This window comes from Suricata suricatta, chromosome 8 (genome assembly GCF_006229205.1).
Source record: "Suricata suricatta isolate VVHF042 chromosome 8, meerkat_22Aug2017_6uvM2_HiC, whole genome shotgun sequence".
Lineage (NCBI taxonomy): Eukaryota > Metazoa > Chordata > Mammalia > Carnivora > Herpestidae > Suricata > Suricata suricatta.
Genome location: NC_043707.1, coordinates 11,837,933 through 11,856,593, shown reverse-complemented (window position 1 = coordinate 11,856,593; position 18,661 = coordinate 11,837,933). Strand labels below are relative to the sequence as shown.

Here is an 18,661-nt window from a genome sequence, read left to right as displayed (position 1 = left end):
AACTTGTTTATCTCTCTGCTCACCGTTACCTGGATCAGCATTTCTCAACAGTAACGCCCCCTAGTGTGACAACCAAAAATATCTCCAGACATTGCCAAATGTCCCCTGGGGGCAAAACCATCCCCAGATAAGAAATAGTGTCATTTCTCTTAACTGCTGTTTGGTATTCATGGTACATTTGTTCGCTCCAATATTAATAGACATTTAAGTTGTTTCTAGTATTTTCCACCACACACAAGGATGCAATGCGTATCTTGGGATAGTGGGACACATTTATTGATAGGTGACCATATACCAGTCACTTTACATGCCTTCCCTCGTTTAATCTCATTGACAACCCAGCAAGGTACCAAATGGCTGTCTCTTTATGAGCTGAGAAAAGCAAGACTCTAGGAAGTTAAATAGCTTTTCCAAAGTCGCATGGCTAGGAAGTGGGGAGGAGGCAAGGACTTAAACCTAGAACTACCTGACACTAAGCCCCCACTTGGGGCACGCGCCCATCCCATCATTGCCTCTTAGGAAAACCCTGGGGACGAAGTCACCCATGACAGCAGTTTTCAGGACTCTTTCATGCTCTGTTCACGACAGCATGCTCTGTTTCTCAAAAAATATCCACTGCACACACAGATCACAATTATCACAGGTAATGTGCCTTCTTCCCTAAGCCTTCTCTTTGGTGATACACTTAATATGCTTTTTCCCCCTCCATCCAGCTGCTCAGAAAGTTTGCCACCTCATGGGAATTAATGTGACAGATTTCACCAGATCTATCCTGACGCCACGTATCAAGGTTGGGCGGGATGTGGTACAGAAAGCTCAGACAAAAGAACAGGTAATGATGCACCTGCTTTTATTTTTGCATGTGACGTTTATTCCTAAACTTATCATTTATTTCTGCAGACTCCTCCATCCATCTGTTCATCCATTTATCCATACACCTATCTGTGCTTCCATCCATCCATCGGTTTATCCATCCATCCATCCATCTATCCATCTATCCATATGTTCATCCATCCATCCATCTGTTCATCCATCCATCATCCATCTGTTCATTTATCCATCCATCCATTCATTTATCCATCCATCCATTCATTTATGCATCTATCCATCTGTCCGTCCGTCCATCCATCCATCCATCCATCCATCTATCCATCATCCATTCATCTATCCATCCATCTGTTCATTCGTCCATTCACTCATCCAAACATCCATCCATCCATCCATCTATACATCCATCCATCCATCCGTTTATCCATCCATCCATCTATCTACCATCCATCCATCCATCCATCATCCATTCATCTATCCATCCATCATCCATTCATCTATCCATCCATCATCCATTCATCTATCCATCCATCTGTTCATTCATCCATTCACTCATCCATGCATCCCTCTATCCATCCATCCATTTTTTATCCATCTATCCATCTCTTTATATCTCCTCCATCCAACACTAGAATACTCAAAGTTCCATGTCAGCTTTTGAGGTTCCAATACTAAACAGAACAGCAGAGCACCTCACTCATGATCTCATCCTGACCTCTTAGTTGTACATCCAAAGTCAGAGCTAAAAGATATATTTTTAGAAATGACTGTGTATCCTTTCAAGAGGCAGAACTGACAACCTCTACATGGCCCCCGGGATGGAACAGGGTAGAGCCCGTTCCTCTGACAGGAAGTGTTTAATGATCCACACAGTCACTCCTTAGGTCTGACCACTCTATTCCTTACTGCCCCTTTTCTACTAATTGTAGAGATGGCATAATTTATTTTTCTGTTGTTTATTTTTAAAGAACTGATTATGGGTAGGAGAGGAATAAAATTTGGAGCCGCCAGCCAGGCTCATATGACACGACAGCCCCCTGGAGATGGACATGCTTCCTCGCTTCTCCCCACAGGCAGACTTTGCCATAGAGGCTCTGGCCAAGGCCACCTACGAACGTCTCTTCCGCTGGATCCTCAGCCGCGTGAACAAAGCCCTGGACAAGACCCACCGGCAGGGGGCTTCCTTCCTGGGGATCCTGGACATCGCTGGATTCGAGATCTTTGAGGTGCAGCCTGCGGGGTCAGGGCAGCCGTGGTCCTGGCTCTTCGGGAGGATGCTTCCCCTTGGAGAGGCCATGACTTTGGAGAAGGGCAGGCAGATGCCTACCTAGGGTGGGAGGCTGTCTAGCTAAGGTGAGATCCTTGAGGGGGCAGGAAAGGGACTGGTCTGTGGACGTGTAGCCAGAGCTACAGCGGGTCCAACAGGCAGGACTGGATCTCTTCCCTCTCTCTCTCTTCCGTCCTCGGCCATGAACTCCAGGCAGCCTTGGCTGGCGCCGAGCCCTCCCCGGGCCCTGAAAGGGCAGACAGGCTCTTGTGGGAAGGTGCACGGGCAGAGCTCCCCTGGGGCCCGTGGGCTCTGACCAAGACGCCCCTCCCCCCCATATCGTGTGCCCAGGTGAACTCGTTCGAGCAGCTGTGCATCAACTACACCAACGAGAAGCTGCAGCAGCTCTTCAACCACACCATGTTCATCCTGGAGCAGGAGGAGTACCAGCGCGAGGGCATCGAGTGGAACTTCATCGACTTCGGCCTCGACCTGCAGCCCTGCATCGAGCTCATCGAGCGGCCGGTGAGGGCGCGCAGCACGCTCGCGGGCGTGCGCGCGTGTGGACCCTGCCCTCGCCCCGCGTGCGCGCCGCTCCCCCCACCGAGTCCCGTGAGCTCCCTCACACTTCCCCTTAGCGCACATTGTGCCGTCAAAGGTATTTCCTGTTGTTACTTCCCTTTCCCTTCCCCTTCCCCTCCCTTCCCTCACTTCCCTTTCTCCCTTCACCTCTACTTCCCTCCCTTCCCCTCCCCTCCCCTCCCCCACCCCTCCCCTCTCCTCTCCTTCCCCCTCCTCCCCTCTCCCCCTTCCCTTCCCTTGCTTCCCCCTCTCGCACCCATTCATTCCCAAAGACAGAGGTCTTTGTCTTGCTCACTGATGCATCCCTAACTCCTAGAACCACGCCCACAGTAGGCACACAGTAAGTCATGGTTGAATGACTATTTCCTGAGCACCTATTCTGCGCCAGGCCCCCTCCTAGGGGTTGGGGACGTAACCGTTAAGAGTTGGACACAGGCCCTTCCCTTCCTGAAGGAGCAGACCACGAAACAAGACAAAGCCATTAAAACGTCTCTGATAAGGCCTATGCGGAGAATGATTTAGGGAGGCCTGCTTTGGACAGAGCAGTGAAGAAATAGTTCTTAGGGCACCTGCCTGGCTCAGGTGGTGGAGCATGTGACTCTTGATCTCCAGGGTCATGAGTTCAAGCCCCACCTTGGGTGCAGAGTTTACATTTAAATTTAAAAAAAAAGAAGAAATACTTCTCTGATCTGAGTCTAAACAGTGAAGACCATTTCTAGCAAAGCGAATGGCATGTGTAAATGTGGCTGGACTCCTGGCTGGTCTGGGCCACGGAGAAAAGCTTTATTCAAACGAATCCTGAGGTCAATTTATATGCAAAGCATCAAATCAAGCCTGAAATCTTTGTGCTGTTCTGTGCGTGCTGTCCACTAGGGGGCAGCATTGCACACGTTCTGTGGGTGCCTGCCCTTCCGTCCCCAGTGGGGTCCATTGGCCACAGAGTAATCTGAGGATAGATTTGTAGGCGTGGGAGGCATAAATCCATCTCTGTATGTAGGCAGACACAGTCATAGAGCTGTGGGCTGCCTATGGTGCATTTCAGTGGCCGGCTCTTTCTGGCAAGCCCGAGGCTTGGGCACCTTCCATGTGACCCACACCCCCTTGCTGTCCACAGAACAACCCTCCGGGTGTGCTGGCCCTGCTGGACGAGGAGTGCTGGTTCCCCAAAGCCACAGACACGTCCTTCGTGGAGAAGCTGTGCACGGAGCAGGGCAGCCACCCCAAGTTCCAGAAGCCTAAGCAGCTCAAGGACAAGACTGAGTTCTCCATCATCCACTATGCTGGGAAGGTACCAGCCATGGCCCCAGAGCTCACTCTGTCCCCAGGGGGTGGAGGGGGGTGGTGATGCAGGGAATCACAGTGGGAGTAGTCTGGGAATGGCAGACCCCCAAAGCTCAATCCAAGCGAGTCCTAGGTATGATCTGTCTGAATATCTATAAGGGATATATGTCCTAAGATATATTTATATGTGAATTCTAACCTCTATAACCTATTCCAACCAATGTGGCCAAGCGATTCTTTCTTGTGCAGACTCTGAATCCTTCCTGCTATAACTTAAACCCAACAGGAAGGGGCAGCTGGGTTGGGATGGCCAATAAACACGCCTTTCACACACTTCCAACACAAGGCTCCCTTATCACAGCCTTCAGTTTGCCATCTCCTGCCTGTGCTGTCCTGGGAAATATGTGACGCTTGTCTTCCTCCTCTCCCTCCTCCTCCCTCACCCTGTTTCCTCCTCCTTTTCCTCCTCCTCCGCTTTCTTCTCCTTCTCCTCTTCTCCTTCTTCCTCTTCCCTTCCCCTTCCGCCCCTTTCTCCTCCTCTCCCTGCCTCCTACTTCTCTCCTCCTCCTCCATAATGATGACCATGATGTGACAGCTGTAAATATATAGGACCTTCCTCCATGGCTCCTGAGGGTCCTGGAGAGTGTAGAAAAGACCCCGCGTAGTGTGGTTCACAGAATCTGAGTATTTATTCTCTCTCCAGGACCCCCTCCCCGCTGCCACATGCAAACAGCCAATGCCCTATCCCAGGGATCGGCCAACCACGGCCCATGTGCCAAATCTGACCCACAGCCTGCTTCTGTAAATAAAGTTTTATTGGGACACAGCCAGGTCCATGTATTTACATAATGTCTTTGGCAGCTTGTGACGTTATGTGACAGAGACACTGTGGCCTGCAACACTGAAAATATTTACTATCTGGGCCGCTTACCAACAAAGTTTGCCAACTCCTACCTTATACTCAAGGGTGTATATTCCCTTAAGCACACAGAGTCACACTTTTCTTTTTCCCACTTTCCAAGTGGTGTTTTTTTAGTTCCCTCTCTGATCAGGTGTGGCTATCACCATAACAACCCACATCCCATAATAATTTGCCAGAGTTGTTTTAGAAGTTCTTTCCATTTCATGGTCACCATAATAGAATTAAGGATTTGGCCACAATCCGTGTTCAAGTCAGGAATTTAAAAATCTTTATATATTCTTTTTCTCTGTATCCATATATCAGAATCTCCAAGTCACCAAAATTACATCCATCAGAGATGGGAAACGAGGTCCTCAGATATAATTTAATTGTTGCCAAGGCTTCTCCGCATGAGAGAAGATCTTTGGGTGTGAGGGGGAGTATTTGTCGTCAGCAAAGCCCTGCACGTTTAGGAGCTCACAGACTTCCGACCAGGCTCTGCAGAAAGGACAGAGATGCCTTCTCAGCAGTGGTTGCCATTAGCCAATGCCCCACAACGCACAGGGCCCTTTAAGATACTGATCCATCAGTCTCTTCATTGGTATTGGTGGATTCCCATCATGGCGGCTGCTAATGCCACTTCCTCTCTGATGTGGGAGGTTCCGGGAGGGAAACAGGAAGCCGTGGGCCCTGCCCTTAGTTTGTGACCCAGGCAGAAGTGCCTGACCTGTGGGTGACCCTCGGCAGGTGGACTACAATGCCAGTGCCTGGCTGACCAAGAACATGGACCCGCTGAATGACAATGTGACCTCCCTCCTCAATGCTTCCTCGGACAAGTTTGTGGCTGACCTGTGGAAGGATGGTGAGCCCTGCCTGCTGGCGCTGGAGGCCTGGGCACAAACTCCTCTGCCTCCTTGAGGCTGCCCCTGGTTCCCACACCGCCTCCCAGGGTGGGCGGGCATGTGTGGGTGGGGAGAGGGCAGTGTGGGCAGGTGTCCCGGATGACTTGTTGACACATTGAGCCACTTCCTGAGTGGTGACCCCTGACCCCTCAGTCCCACAGCTGGACCCCCGCGGGAAGGTCTTAAATCAAGGCACAGGCTGTCACAGAGGAAATGTGGCCCAGGGGGCATGGTGGGCTCCCATCTGGAGTCAGAAAGACAGTAATCTTGTGTCTGCCCAGCACTAGTTGTGTGATCTTGGACAAGTCTCTCGACTTTAAGCTTTAGTGCCCTCTTGAGTAAAACCAGGAAGATAACAATAGTCCTCAACTCTCCTAGGATTGTTGTGAGGGCAGAGTTAGACTGAGGATTCAAGTTTGAGCATGTATCTGGATCTCCAGGGTGACTTGTCAAAACTCAGACTGCTGGGCACATAACCACATACCCCAGGAGGTTCTGATTCAGCAGGTCTAGATGGGTCCTGAGGGTCTGCATTTCTAGCAAGTTCCTACATTCTACTGCTGATGCTCTGGGCACCACACTTTGGTTGACTCTGAGGACCAGGAAGAGATAATCCGTGTGAAAGGCTGAGCCCCTGCCAGGCCCAGAGGAAAGACTCAGTACATGACACCTTGCAGGAGACAGGACTTTATTACGTGGAGCCTCACTGAGTACAAGGAACAGTAATAGGGCATCTTAATGCCAGTGGAGTTGAACTGAACCACCCCGTCTACCAACTGAACTTAACTGTCGTCTATAGATGGCTTCATCCAGCAATGGATGGATACACATACTTCTCAAGCTCACATGGAACGTCCACCAAGATAGACCATATTCAGGTCCATAAAACACACCTTAAAGAATCTAAAAGAATAGAAAGCATGTAACATCTGCCCTTGGACCATCATAGAATCAAATTAGAAATCAGTAAGGGAAAGGCAGCTGGAAAATCCCCATATCTATGGAGAATAGACAAGATGCTTCTAAGTAACACATGACTCAAAGAAGAAATTTCTTGTTGTGTGTTAATTTTCTCAAGAGAGATTTAAACATATTTTGAACTAAATAGAAATGAAAACACAACTTAGCAAAATTCATTGTGTGCACAAAGCAGTGCTTTGAGGGAAATTCATAGCAAAGCCAGTGGTTTGCCCTTGGTTTGTGCAGGACCCACTGGGCTGGCAGGAGTCTCTCATTCTGTTCTGAAAGAAAAAGAACCTTAGTGGTTATAATAACACCACCAATAACACCACCACATATTCTTTTTTTTTAATGTTTTATTTATTTTTGAGAGAGAGAGAGAGACAGCATGAGCAGAGGAGGGTCAGAGAGAGAGGGAGACACAGAATCTGAAAAAGGCTCCAGGCTCTGAGCTGTCAGCACAGAGCCGAACACGGGGCTCAAACCCACGAACCATGAGATCATGACCTAAGCCGAAGCCCGGTGCTTAACCGACTGAGCCTCCCAGGTGCCCACCATCATATATTCTTCGTTGAATGTTTATAAATGTGCAAGATTCCTACCTTGGAATATTTGCTATGTCTTCTGCCCAGAATATTATTTCTGGATATCTATCTGGTCACTCACTCACTTCTTTCAGGCCTTTGCTCAAATATCAACTTATCAGAGAGATCACCCCCATCAATCTCTTTCCCCCTTTAGGCTGCCTTATCTTTCTAATCAAGCCTCACCACTTAGAATATTGTATACTTATGTACGTAACCATTATCTTTCTCTTTCTATTGGAATATCCATAGAGTATGGGCTGGGGTGTGTGTGTATAGAGACACAAAGTTTTTGTCTTATTCATGGCTAATCCCTGGGGGCCTGGCACATAGTAGCCTCTCAATAAACGTTTGTCGGTAGATGAAGGACTGAAAGCTGGCAGGAGGGATAAGTGCTCTCCACGCCTTATTCATCTATCCCTGCCCTATAAAGTAGATGCTGTTAATACCCCCATTTTGCAGAAGGAGAAACTGAGGCAGAAAATAGCACCAGGCCAAGGCAATGGCCAGAACAGGATCTATTCCCGGATCTCTGTGACAACATCACAGAGAACTTGGGATTTCAGTGGCTTCCAGGATTTCCCAAATACACAACACACCTCCCTTTACCTATTGCTGGAGGAGAGGGGTTGGTGGCAGAGGAAAGAATGGGGGGTGCCCACCAAGAGGGAGCAGAAGACTTGGGGTCTCCACCCTCTGGTCCTCTGGCCTGTGGTGGGGGGCTGAGGGCCCCTGGGCATGCCGGAGGCTGACCCCAACATTAATGTGCCCCACAGTGGACCGCATTGTGGGCCTGGACCAGATGGCGAAGATGACAGAGAGCTCCCTGCCCAGCGCCTCCAAGACCAAGAAGGGCATGTTCCGCACGGTGGGGCAGCTGTACAAAGAGCAGCTGGGGAAGCTGATGACCACGCTGCGCAACACCACGCCCAACTTCGTGCGCTGCATCATCCCCAACCACGAGAAGAGGGTGAGGCCACCTGCCCGGCTCCCTGGGGGGTCAGAATGTCCTCCCCGGGGCCATCGTCTGGCGGCTTTGGGAAAGGGAGAAGCAGACTGGGCTCGAGGGGCGGGTACAATACTTTACTCCACACTCCAAGGGCTCCATCTGACACAGGTGGAAGGTTGTCTAGATTTGGTACCCGTTCCGCATCCCGGAGGCAAAGGGGAGCGAGGGGACAGAAGGGCCTTTCAGCCCTGGCGTCAAATCACTCACACGCTCATCAGTCCGGTCTATACTTACTGAGCTGCACCTGTATTGGATACTGGGGATATGGTGATGGATACACGTAGTCTCTGCCTGCAGGTTCACATCGTAATCTAGTGCAGGGATGCTCAGCTGGGGCACTTGTGTCCCCCAGGGGACATTTGGCCATGTCCGAAGACATCGTTGGTTGTCATAACTGTTTGCATCCAGTGCGTAGAAGCCAGGGAGGGGTGCTCTTAAACACCGTCTAGTGCACCGGGCAGCCCTCACAGAGGGAAAGGCAGGGACCAATCCAGCCCAAGGTGTCAGCAGTGCTGATGTTATGGGAGACCCAGTGGGGGAGAGAGCCCCACGGGCTGCTATCACAGTGTAAAATGATAAGTTATGAGGACACCGCATAGTTGGAGTTTCCACTCCAGCCTCAGGGCTCAGAGGAAGCTGCCTTGGGAAGGAGGAGGCGGCAGCACCTTGGTGAGGTGGAAGCCAGGGTGGGGAAGGCCTCCTAGGCAGAGGCACCAGGTGAAGCAGAGATGTGAGTTGAGAAACGAAGGGTCTAGGCAGGGAAACACCATGTGGGTCATTGTTTTGGGTTGACATGTGATGTGATGGTGTGAGGCAGGGATTAGGGAGAGACAGGGGTGAATCGCTTGGCAGGGGCTGGGTCGGGGTAGTCTGGTGGGTTGACCAGACTTTGGCCCTCCTTCCAGAGAATGCCACTGGGGGCTTTTAGAAGCAGGGGGATGTCATGATCAGACTGATGTTAGAGAAATGATAGGAGAAGTTGCAGGGGGAAGGCAAGATAATGGTGGGAAGCCGGCAGGGGGGCTCTGGTGGTGAGTGGATGGCAGCGGAGAAAAGTGGGTCCGTTGGGAGGTATTTGGGAGGTCGCTGCAGTAGAGCTGAGGAAGGACAGAAAGTGAAGAGGCAGAGGTGACGAGGTGGAAGGGAGGAAGCCCCAGGGTCCGACCAGGGGATGCTGGTGTCACCAAGCACAAGAGAGTCATCCGGTGGCTTGACGAGGTGGGTCACCCAGGCCTGAGATTTGAGGCTTGCTGCTCCGGGGTCCCGGCCCCAGGGGTCCACTGGCCTCTCTGCCCTCACAGTCCGGCAAGCTGGATGCCTTCCTGGTGCTGGAGCAGCTGCGGTGCAACGGGGTGTTGGAAGGCATCCGCATCTGCCGTCAGGGCTTCCCCAACAGGATCGTCTTCCAGGAGTTCCGCCAGCGGTGAGCCCGCAGGGCCGGGCATGGGGTGGGGGAGGGGGCGGGGGTGGTGTGAGCTAGGCCAGCCGGAGCGGGGGCTTGGGTAAGCGACTTCCGCCCTGTGTCTCCAGCTACGAGATCCTGGCTGCCAATGCCATTCCCAAAGGCTTCATGGACGGGAAGCAGGCCTGCATTCTCATGGTGAGTCCCACCCCTCCCCCTCCCTGGAAATCCAGCTGGAAATCCAAGGGCAGACCTCCGCCACCCCCCACCCCCGTCAGGAGCCTGTGGGGGTGGACCCTCCTTAACGCTCCTAACGTTGGCCCCGTGTCCCAGCCGAGAATGGAAACACCTGTTCCCCTCTCCTCCCCCAGATCAAAGCCCTGGAACTCGACCCCAACCTGTACAGAATCGGGCAGAGCAAAATCTTCTTCCGCACGGGGGTCCTGGCCCACCTGGAAGAGGAACGGGACTTGAAGATCACCGACGTCATCATGGCTTTCCAGGCCATGTGTCGCGGCTACCTGGCCAGAAAGTGAGGACCCCCATGTTCTACGGCCTCCTGGCGAACAGCCCAGAAACACACACTCCCAGCGGGGTTCTCTGGCCTCATGCCCTGGTTCCTGCTTCCACGTGACTGTCTGCTTTAGGGGGCATCCCTGACAACTGGTGGCTTTCCGTGGCAGAGACCGACATGGTGCCACTTTAGAGAAACGCGCTAGTTCTAAGGGCAGGTCAGGAAGGGGCTAAGACCGTGGGCCCTGGGGTTTTAGACCTGGCCTCGCGCTGACTTGCTGGTGAAACTTGGACAAGTTACTCTCTGGGGCTCAAATCTCTCCACTGGAGATGGAGAATACTCAGTGTAGCATGAAGAGGGCTGCGAACAGGACCTGGTCATCACATGAGATGCAGGAGAATGTGGTCAAGAATCTGAGCAAAGAATATTGGGCTGTATCCGTGGCTCCATGTCCAAAAGGGAGCCTAAGGCAGAGTCTTGGAAGATTGGAGGCCCCTTCTGATGTGTGAAGCCGGGGGTCTGCATGGGGGGTGGGGTTCCTCGAGGAAAGTCCTATCCCAGTGAAGCCAGTAGGGGCGGGCGGCCAGGCTCCCTATCCAGGGATGGAGCGCTCGCATCTGCAGAGCCCCGATCATGTTCAGCTGATGCGTTGCCACGTGGAGCCAAGACCGTCAAGGCCAGAACTGGGGAGCTCTAGTCCAGGGACCGACCTACGTTGTTAAATTTGATAACTAAATTCTCCGATGCCGCCCCTCCCACCCTCACTCACCGGACGAGTTGTATTTCTCAAGTTCACCCACGTTCCAAGATGGCGGCCGCACAGGGGAAAGAAGTTGTGCTGTGGTTTTGCAGAGCCCGCAGCCGTTAAACAGGAAGAGGGCTGTTTCCACGTCAGGTGTGAGATTTCCAAAACGCACCCGAAGGCAAGAATAGGTTTGCCAGACACTCAGCTTTGGGGAAGACACAGCACAGTTGGAGATGTGTAGGAATTGCGTTACTCGGTGTCGTTTGGACCACTGTTTCGAGGCCAGGCCATTTTGTGAGCTGGGGTTTTCCTGGCCCACGGAGGAGAAGGGCTCTGGCCCCCAGATGAGCTGAGTGGTCCGGGCCCAGACACCATGCATGTGCTGATGCTCAGAGCTTCATGAAGAATCTGAGTTGGAGACGGGGGAGGCACCTGGGGGGCTCAGTTGGTTGAGCGTCTGGCTTTGACTCAGGTCATGATCTCACCATCTGTGGGTTTGAGCTCCGCGTTGGGCTCTGTGCTGTCAGTGCAGAGCCCACTTTGGATCCTCTGTCCCCCTCTCTCTCTGCTGCTCACACACACTCTCTCTTTCTCAAAAATGAATAAACATTTTTTTAAAAGCCTGAGTTAGAGAGAATGGGGAGATGTCCCCACATGAGTCACAAAGTCAGACGCCCAACAGATGTGTCTTGCTTTCAGGATGCTGCGGGACCAGATCCCGTGGACCCACGGGGAGGTGGGTGCTGGGTCCCCCAGGGCTTCTCACAGGGCCTCTTCCCTCTCCCCAGGGCCTTTGCCAAGAGGCAGCAACAGCTGACGGCCATGAGGGTGATCCAGAGGAACTGTGCGGCCTACCTCAAGTTGAGGAATTGGCAGTGGTGGCGGCTCTTCACCAAAGTGAGTGCTCGGGGCCCACGCCCCTGGGGACCCGGAGCCCGGGCACCCCCTCCAGCTGCTCCCAAAGCGGGACCGCGTCTGGTCACCACCCCGCGTGCACCTGAGGGCTCAGAATCCAACCTTGCCTGTTAGCAGTTCTCCGGGCCTGCCAAGGGCCCCTCTCTTCAGCACGTGGGTTGTAAATGACCTTGAGTGACCTTGACAGTGATCTCCAGAGCATTACCATCACCGCAAGGAACCCCTCGGCACTTGCGGCTACACCCACTTCCCCTGCTCATCCATTCTCCTTGCTGTAATTTTGCCATTTCGAGTACGTTGCATAAATGCAATCCTGCCGTGTGTCTTCGTGGGGACTGGCTTGTTCACAAAGCACCCTTCCCTGGAGATGCTCACGGGTTGTTGGGGTGTCCTCTGCTCACTCCTCTGGGGACAAAACTTGCTCTTGCAAGGTCACTCGCTGTCACGAACCTTTGCACCAAGTCGTGTTCTGTTGTGACAGACACAGCTGCCTCTCTCGTGCCCTTGAGTGTGAAACAAAGGTTTCTCGTCAAGCAAAGACCGACCGCGCTCCCACTGTGTGCAAGGCACGCGCGAGGTGCCAGGGAAACCGCAGGGAGCAGACATCATGGGCCCTGGTCTGATGAATGTTCTAGTTGAGTGGCCGAGCAGACAGGGAGCAGATCAACACAGAAATAAATACCTAATGGTGAAGGGAACCCAGAGTGAGGAGCCAGCCTGGGAAAGAGCAGGGGGGGGGCTTCCTCTTGGAAAGGTTCATCGTTGCCCCGACTTCTGAAAAAACTGCCCTAAGGAAGCCATCTGAAACAGAGCCAGGAATCCAGGGCATTCGCTGTGGCTTTATTAAAATAACTAAACATCAGGGCACCTGGGTGGCTCTGTTGTTGGGCATCCAGTTCTTGGATTCAGATCAGGTCATGATCTCACAGTTTCATGGGTTCAAGTCCCATGTCAGGCTCTGTGGTGAGAGTGGGGGGTCTGCTTGGGATTCTCTCTTTCTCTCTCTCTCTCTCTCTGCTCCTCCCCTACTCATACTGTCTCTGTCTCTCTCCAAATAAATAAAGTTTAAAAAGAAACTTTAAAATAGCAAAACGCCAATGCCCAGCCCCAGCCATCTCATTAATTTGATGGGATATTTTTAAACCCTTAAGAATGGTGTCTAAAAACCCTCCACAAAGTAGGGTTAGAGGGAACACACCTCAACATAATAAAGGTCTTATATGAAAAACCCACCGTGATCATAATAGTCAATGGTGAAAACCTGAGAGTTTTTCCCTTAAGGTCAGGAAAAAGACAATGATGTTCTCTCTCACTGCTTTAAAATTTTTTTTTAATGTTTATTTTTGAGAGAGGGGAGCGGGGGCTCAAGCAGGGGAGAGGCAGAGAGAGAGGGAGACACAGAATCTGAAGCAGGCTCCAGGCTCTGAGCTGTCAGCACAGAGCCCAATGTGGGGCTTGAACTCATGAACCACGAGACCATGTCCTGAGCTGAAGGCAGATTCTCAACCGACTGAGCCACCCAAGCGTCCTGCTAGTCTTTTTTTAAATGTTGGTGTATTTTTGAGAGAGAAAGAGTGCACATGAGCAGGGGAGGGGCGGAAGGAGAGGGAGACACAGAATCCCAAGCAGGCTGTGGCCCACACTGTCAGTGCAGACCCCTCCAAGGGGCTCGACCCCACAAACTGTGCGATCACGACCTGAGCCGAAATCAAGAGTCGGACACTCAACCGACTAAGCTACCCAGGCGCCCCTTACCGCTTCTATTGGACAAAGATGACAGCCATCAAAACACAAAGTCGTCAGGATGAAATAGCAGCGTGGAGTAATGACAATAATAATAACCTTAACAGTTTAAAGTAATGGAAGCAGCGTATAAAATTGGGCAACATGATCGTGGGTGTGTTTTTTAAACACGTAGGAGAAAAGGCTGGTGGGAAATGCCAACAATGCCCGTAACGACCTTGATGAGGAGGTAGAATGGGGGAGATTTTTCCCCCTTTTCTCCTTGGAAGGAAACTGTTCGTCAGCAGTAACTCTCTCTGGGAAGGGGCTAAATGGGAGAAGGGGAGACTTTCTCTGTGACACTTGGTGCCTGTTTTGGTTGCCCTCATTTACGGTTTCTCCGCTGCGGCACTGTCAGGATTTGGGGGATGGACGATCCTGTGTTCCGGGGGCCATCGCGTGCCTTCTAGAACCTGCAGCAGCATCCCTGGTCTCTACCCTCTAGGTGTCGGTAGCATCTCCAGGAATTGCCAGGTGTCCCAGCGGGGGGGAGGGATGGGGTAGACCTGGTCCTGGTGGAGAAGCCCTGATCTGAGTCGTTAGGGGAGCCCGTCCCTGTGCCCTGAACGCCACTAACGTTTGACGCTCTGTCGCAGGTGAAGCCCCTGCTCCAGGTGACGCGGCAGGAGGAGGAGATGCAGGCCAAGGAGGACGAGTTGCAGAAGACCAAGGAGCTGCAGAAGAAGGCCGAGAGTGAGCTCAGGGAGCTGGAGCAGAAGCACACGCAGGTAGTGGGCTGGGCACACGGCCGGGGCTGCGGCGGACGGACGGGGGGCAGGACGGGACCCCGCAGGGCTCAGCGGCCGCCTGCCTCGCCCCCGTGTGCAGCTGGCCGAGGAGAAGAACGTGCTCCAGGAGCAGCTGCAGGCAGAGACGGAGCTGTACGCTGAGGCCGAGGAGATGCGGGTCCGCCTGGCAGCGAAGAAGCAGGAGCTGGAGGAGATCCTGCACGAGATGGAGGCCCGCCTGGAGGAGGAGGAAGACCGGGGCCAGCAGCTGCAGGCCGAGAAGAAGAAGATGGCCCAGCAGATGCTGGTAAGGCTTGGCCCTCGCCGCGGGGCCTGTGAGCGGCCCACGGTCATGTGTGTCCCTGCCGGACAGGTATGGGGACTGAAGGTTGGAGAGGAATGGCCGTCGGCCTGGGGCCACCCAGCCAGGGTGGGGACTTAAACACAGGTCTCCCGGAGAGCCCACTCTGTCCTGCCCTCCACGTATAAAACCTGTGCACGTGAGGGGCAGTTGCATTAATTAGCTGTTGGTGCAGGACAGAGCCCCCCAGATCTTGGCAGCTTCGGGAATCTGAAAGCGGTTTACAGTCTGTCTGGAGGCTGCTGTCGGGAGGTGAGCCCAGGGCTGGAGTGCCCCCCGTCCACGTGGCTCACTCCCGTGGCTGTCAGCAAGAAGCTTTAGTCCTGGAGGGCTTCTTGTGGAGCTGCCGGAGGGTCCTTACTATGCCGTGGCCGGCTCCCCGCAGGAAGGGTGAATCCAGAGAGGGAGGAGGGGAGGAGGCCGCAGTACCTCTTAGAGCCTAATCTCTGAGGCTTACATTCCATGGCTTCTCCCTGATTTTATCTGTTAGAAGCACTTAATCTAAGTCCAGCCCACATACCTAAGTCCAGCCCACAATGAAGGGGAGGGGAGTTAGCCTCCACTTCTTGAAGGGAAGAGTACCAAAGAGTCTGTGGACATAGTTTGAAACTGCCACAGTATCTACTCTTCCCATTTGACGGATGGGGAAAACCGAGGCCCCACAAAGCCAAGTGCTTTCCCCAAACTTTCATTTCCAGTAAAAGGAGACTGCAGAGCACGGGGGCAAGGAGGCCCAGCCTCTAATGTGGGTCAGTCCCCGGAGCTTCAAGAAAGGGACTCTGTGGTGAGCGAGGCTGATTTTTCCCCCCCTCCCCCTACAAAGGACCTGGAAGAGCAGCTGGAGGAGGAGGAAGCTGCGAGGCAGAAGTTACAGCTCGAGAAGGTCACGGCCGAGGCCAAGATCAAGAAACTGGAGGACGATATTCTGGTCATGGATGATCAGAACAATAAGCTGTCCAAAGTGAGTAGGGGCTGGCGTCTGCATTAACGCGGCAGGCTCCACGGGTGAGGGCTCCAGACACCTGTCCCTCCCGGCCAAGGACAGGGTGCTGGAGGCCGGGCCAGGGGGAGGCGGCCTCTGACTGCCGTCCACATACAGGTGGGCCGTGGACGGGGTCCCTGGTGGCCCCACCAGCACCAGGGCTGCCACGGGGCGGGTCTCAGAAACTCCGTGCCAGCGGAGCCCCCTGGTTGTGCGAAGGCAGCCCCGTGTGCCTGAGACGTGGGAGCCTCCCCCTCATTCTCGCGGATGGCTTCCAGGTAGCCATAGGGTGACCGGCTGTCCTGGTTTGTCTGGGACTCAGGGCTTTCTGGAAGGTGGGACTTTCAGCGCCCAAACTGGAAAAGCCCCCGTGTAAACAGGAATGCGTAGGTCACCCCCACTCCCCTGAGTCTGGGGTCCCTTTAGTTCTTTGAACTAAAGATGCCACGAGCCAGGGCCTGTTTTGGGTGAAGGAGGGCCCCGCCCTGGCAGGGCGCATACTCTGGTGAGGAAGTAAATAGATGATCCTCCGCCTAACCACGAATGAGCATCACAGTCTGGGCTCTGAAGGAGGTGTTCATCATATCATAAAAACACAGCACTAGGGGACTGGAAGCAAGGTGTTCAGGGAAGGCTTCCTGGAGGATGTGGCATCAGAGTGGGAACCTGACCAATGAAGAGTGGGTGGAAGGGGACTGGAGGAGCAGCTCAGCAGATGGCCCTGTCTGTGCAAAGGCCCTGTGGCAGAGAACAGCTGCCGTGGTCATAAGGGAAGAGGGCGCACCCACCTGAACATGAAGCAGGAAGGGAGAGGTTGCAGGAGTGAGAAGTGGCCAGGTTACAGGGAATTGCCGTGAAGGAATGTCTCCTTATCATTTTAAAACCCGAGGTGGCACTTGGTGTTCGTGTGGGGTTCCTGCCAACTGTTGATCTGGAAGTGACTAAAAGTGAAAGGCAGATCCTGGAGAAGAGAAAAAAAAGCTACTGACATTTCTCTCTTTTTTCCCAAAAAGGAGCGAAAACTCCTCGAGGAGAGGATTAGTGACCTAACGACAAATCTCGCCGAAGAGGAAGAAAAGGCCAAGAACCTCACCAAGCTCAAAAACAAGCATGAATCGATGATTTCGGAACTGGAAGGTACACCAGCAACCCCAGAGCCGGGTTCAAATGGACGCGGGAAACGCTGGGGAAGTCCGAGAGCAGAGCTGAGCGTGTCCTGTTGTTTCAGGGGAGGCATGACCCTCCCGGCTCCCGCGGCCAATGTGTCAGTGATAATAAAAGTGCTGCTCATCAGCACCGACTTCCGTCCTGCACCGGAGCGGTCTGGGCCGTGACAGTCACCTGTAGGGCCGGGTGCACATGTGTGCGTGTGTGTGTGTGTGTGTGCGCATGTGCATGCGTGTGCGTGCCTGTGTGTGTTCGTGAACTGCCTGAGCAGAAAGGCTTGTCCTCTGGGCGCCTTTCTGGTAGCTTCCCCCTCCTAAGGGGCCCCTGCTTTGTCACAGTGCGGCTGAAGAAGGAGGAGAAGAACCGGCAGGAGCTGGAGAAGCTGAAGAGGAAGCTGGAGGGCGAGGCCAGCGACTTCCACGAGCAGATCGCGGACCTGCAGGCCCAGATCGCCGAGCTCAAGATGCAGCTGGCCAAGAAGGAGGAGGAACTGCAGGCGGCCCTGAGCAGGTGGCCCGGCGGGGGGGGGCACATCCTGTGGTCCTGTGTGTTCCCTCCTCCTCCAGGCAGGCCTCCGTCCTCCTGGGTGCCTCCCCTGTCCTGCTTGCACTTTCAGAATGATGCCACTGACTTTCTTCCCCTCCTGCCAAACCCATCCTCTCTCTGCACATGCCCTCCCCCGGCCGCGTCTGCCCCTCGGACGTCCAGGCCTTTCTCATCTGCAGGTGCCCACGGGGTCCCCTCCACTGGCGTGTCAGGCACCAGGTGCCTGAGGCCAGGACGAGCCCCCTGCCCCTCCTTGTGAGGGCCCTTTCCGTGAACGCCCATCTTCCCCAGCTTTTGCCCCCCGCTCTCTGCCCCCAGGCTGCAGCACCCCCAGATCCTGCCTGACCCTGGAAACGCGTGGCGACCCCATTCCCCGTTTGCCCCTCTCCCGGCTCCTGGCTGGGTCCGTGCCTCGCACTGCGAATCTTGCAGCAACAACGGAGGGTCTTTCCCAATCACCGTGTGCCCGGCTCTTTGCAGACGGTGATTTCTCGCGCACATGGCCGGCTCGCAGCCGTGACCTCCACTGCGCAGGAAGCTGGGCCTTGGGGAGGTGAAGGAACATGCGACTGTCACACAGTCTTTCAGGGGCCGAGCTGGGTTCAAAGCCCCAGAACTTTCCGACAGGCCCCCCTGGCCAGCTCTCTCTGTTTCAGCATGAACTGCGGGAGGCGCTAGGGCGCTGAACCACCAACTTCACCTGGCTGGTGCCGGGAAGGCCAGCTGCCTCGGCCTGCTGCTCGGAGCCCCCTCACCCCCCGCCGCCCTGCACAGCCCGACCCCAGCGGACCCTGTAGCTTCCTCTCTGAACTGCTCCCCATTCCCGAGCTCAGTACGATCTCACCTCCCCTGCCCTGCGGAATCTTGCCTCTGTGCCCTCTCTCATGCTGTTCCCTTTCCATCCGTCATGGCAGAACGGGCGCCCGGCTCCACGATGTGTCGGGAGGGAGCTGCCTTCTCCAAACGTCCTCACGCACTCCCGGCCGTTCGGACAATGCTTCTCACGGCCCACCTTGGCCCACGGTGGCTGCCTCCACGGTGGCTGCCGCCCCCACACTGGGGGCCCTGGTTTTAATACCTCCCCAAGCAGCACTTGACCATGCACCTTCCGTGGAGCAGGCCTTCAGCCACTGTCAGAGCAAAGCAGAGAAGGAAAACGAGCAGTTGCTAGGAAGAAATAATTGTCCGATGTTCACAAGGCATCT

At 54.1% G+C, this 18,661-nt stretch overlaps 1 protein-coding gene and 1 long non-coding RNA gene across 3 annotated transcripts in view; one reads left to right on the top strand and one right to left on the bottom strand.

Annotated features, from left to right (window-relative positions):
• Positions 1–18,661, top strand: part of MYH11 (myosin heavy chain 11) — a 120,990-nt gene that overhangs the window by 82,157 nt on the left and 20,172 nt on the right. The window contains exons 1-15 of one of the 2 annotated variants that reach the window (XM_029948924.1): positions 707–832; positions 1,902–2,054; positions 2,447–2,620; positions 3,792–3,965; positions 5,607–5,721; positions 8,082–8,275; positions 9,616–9,737; positions 9,845–9,914; positions 10,088–10,248; positions 11,764–11,872; positions 14,269–14,400; positions 14,501–14,707; positions 15,585–15,722; positions 16,757–16,880; positions 17,249–17,420. In XM_029948924.1, the coding sequence (XP_029804784.1) occupies positions 737–832; positions 1,902–2,054; positions 2,447–2,620; positions 3,792–3,965; positions 5,607–5,721; positions 8,082–8,275; positions 9,616–9,737; positions 9,845–9,914; positions 10,088–10,248; positions 11,764–11,872; positions 14,269–14,400; positions 14,501–14,707; positions 15,585–15,722; positions 16,757–16,880; positions 17,249–17,420 (2,141 nt within the window). In that variant the 5' untranslated portion in view covers positions 707–736. Of the gene's footprint in view, positions 1–706; positions 833–1,901; positions 2,055–2,446; positions 2,621–3,791; positions 3,966–5,606; positions 5,722–8,081; positions 8,276–9,615; positions 9,738–9,844; positions 9,915–10,087; positions 10,249–11,763; positions 11,873–14,268; positions 14,401–14,500; positions 14,708–15,584; positions 15,723–16,756; positions 16,881–17,248; positions 17,421–18,661 lie in introns of those variants that run through there. The other variant, XM_029948925.1, reaches the window with a different exon arrangement.
• On the bottom strand, positions 1,769–2,682 carry LOC115299536. Its single transcript, XR_003912229.1, has 2 exons — positions 2,515–2,682; positions 1,769–2,342 (listed from the first exon to the last, which is right to left on the bottom strand). It is a non-coding gene; the product is annotated as an uncharacterized LOC115299536 (long non-coding RNA).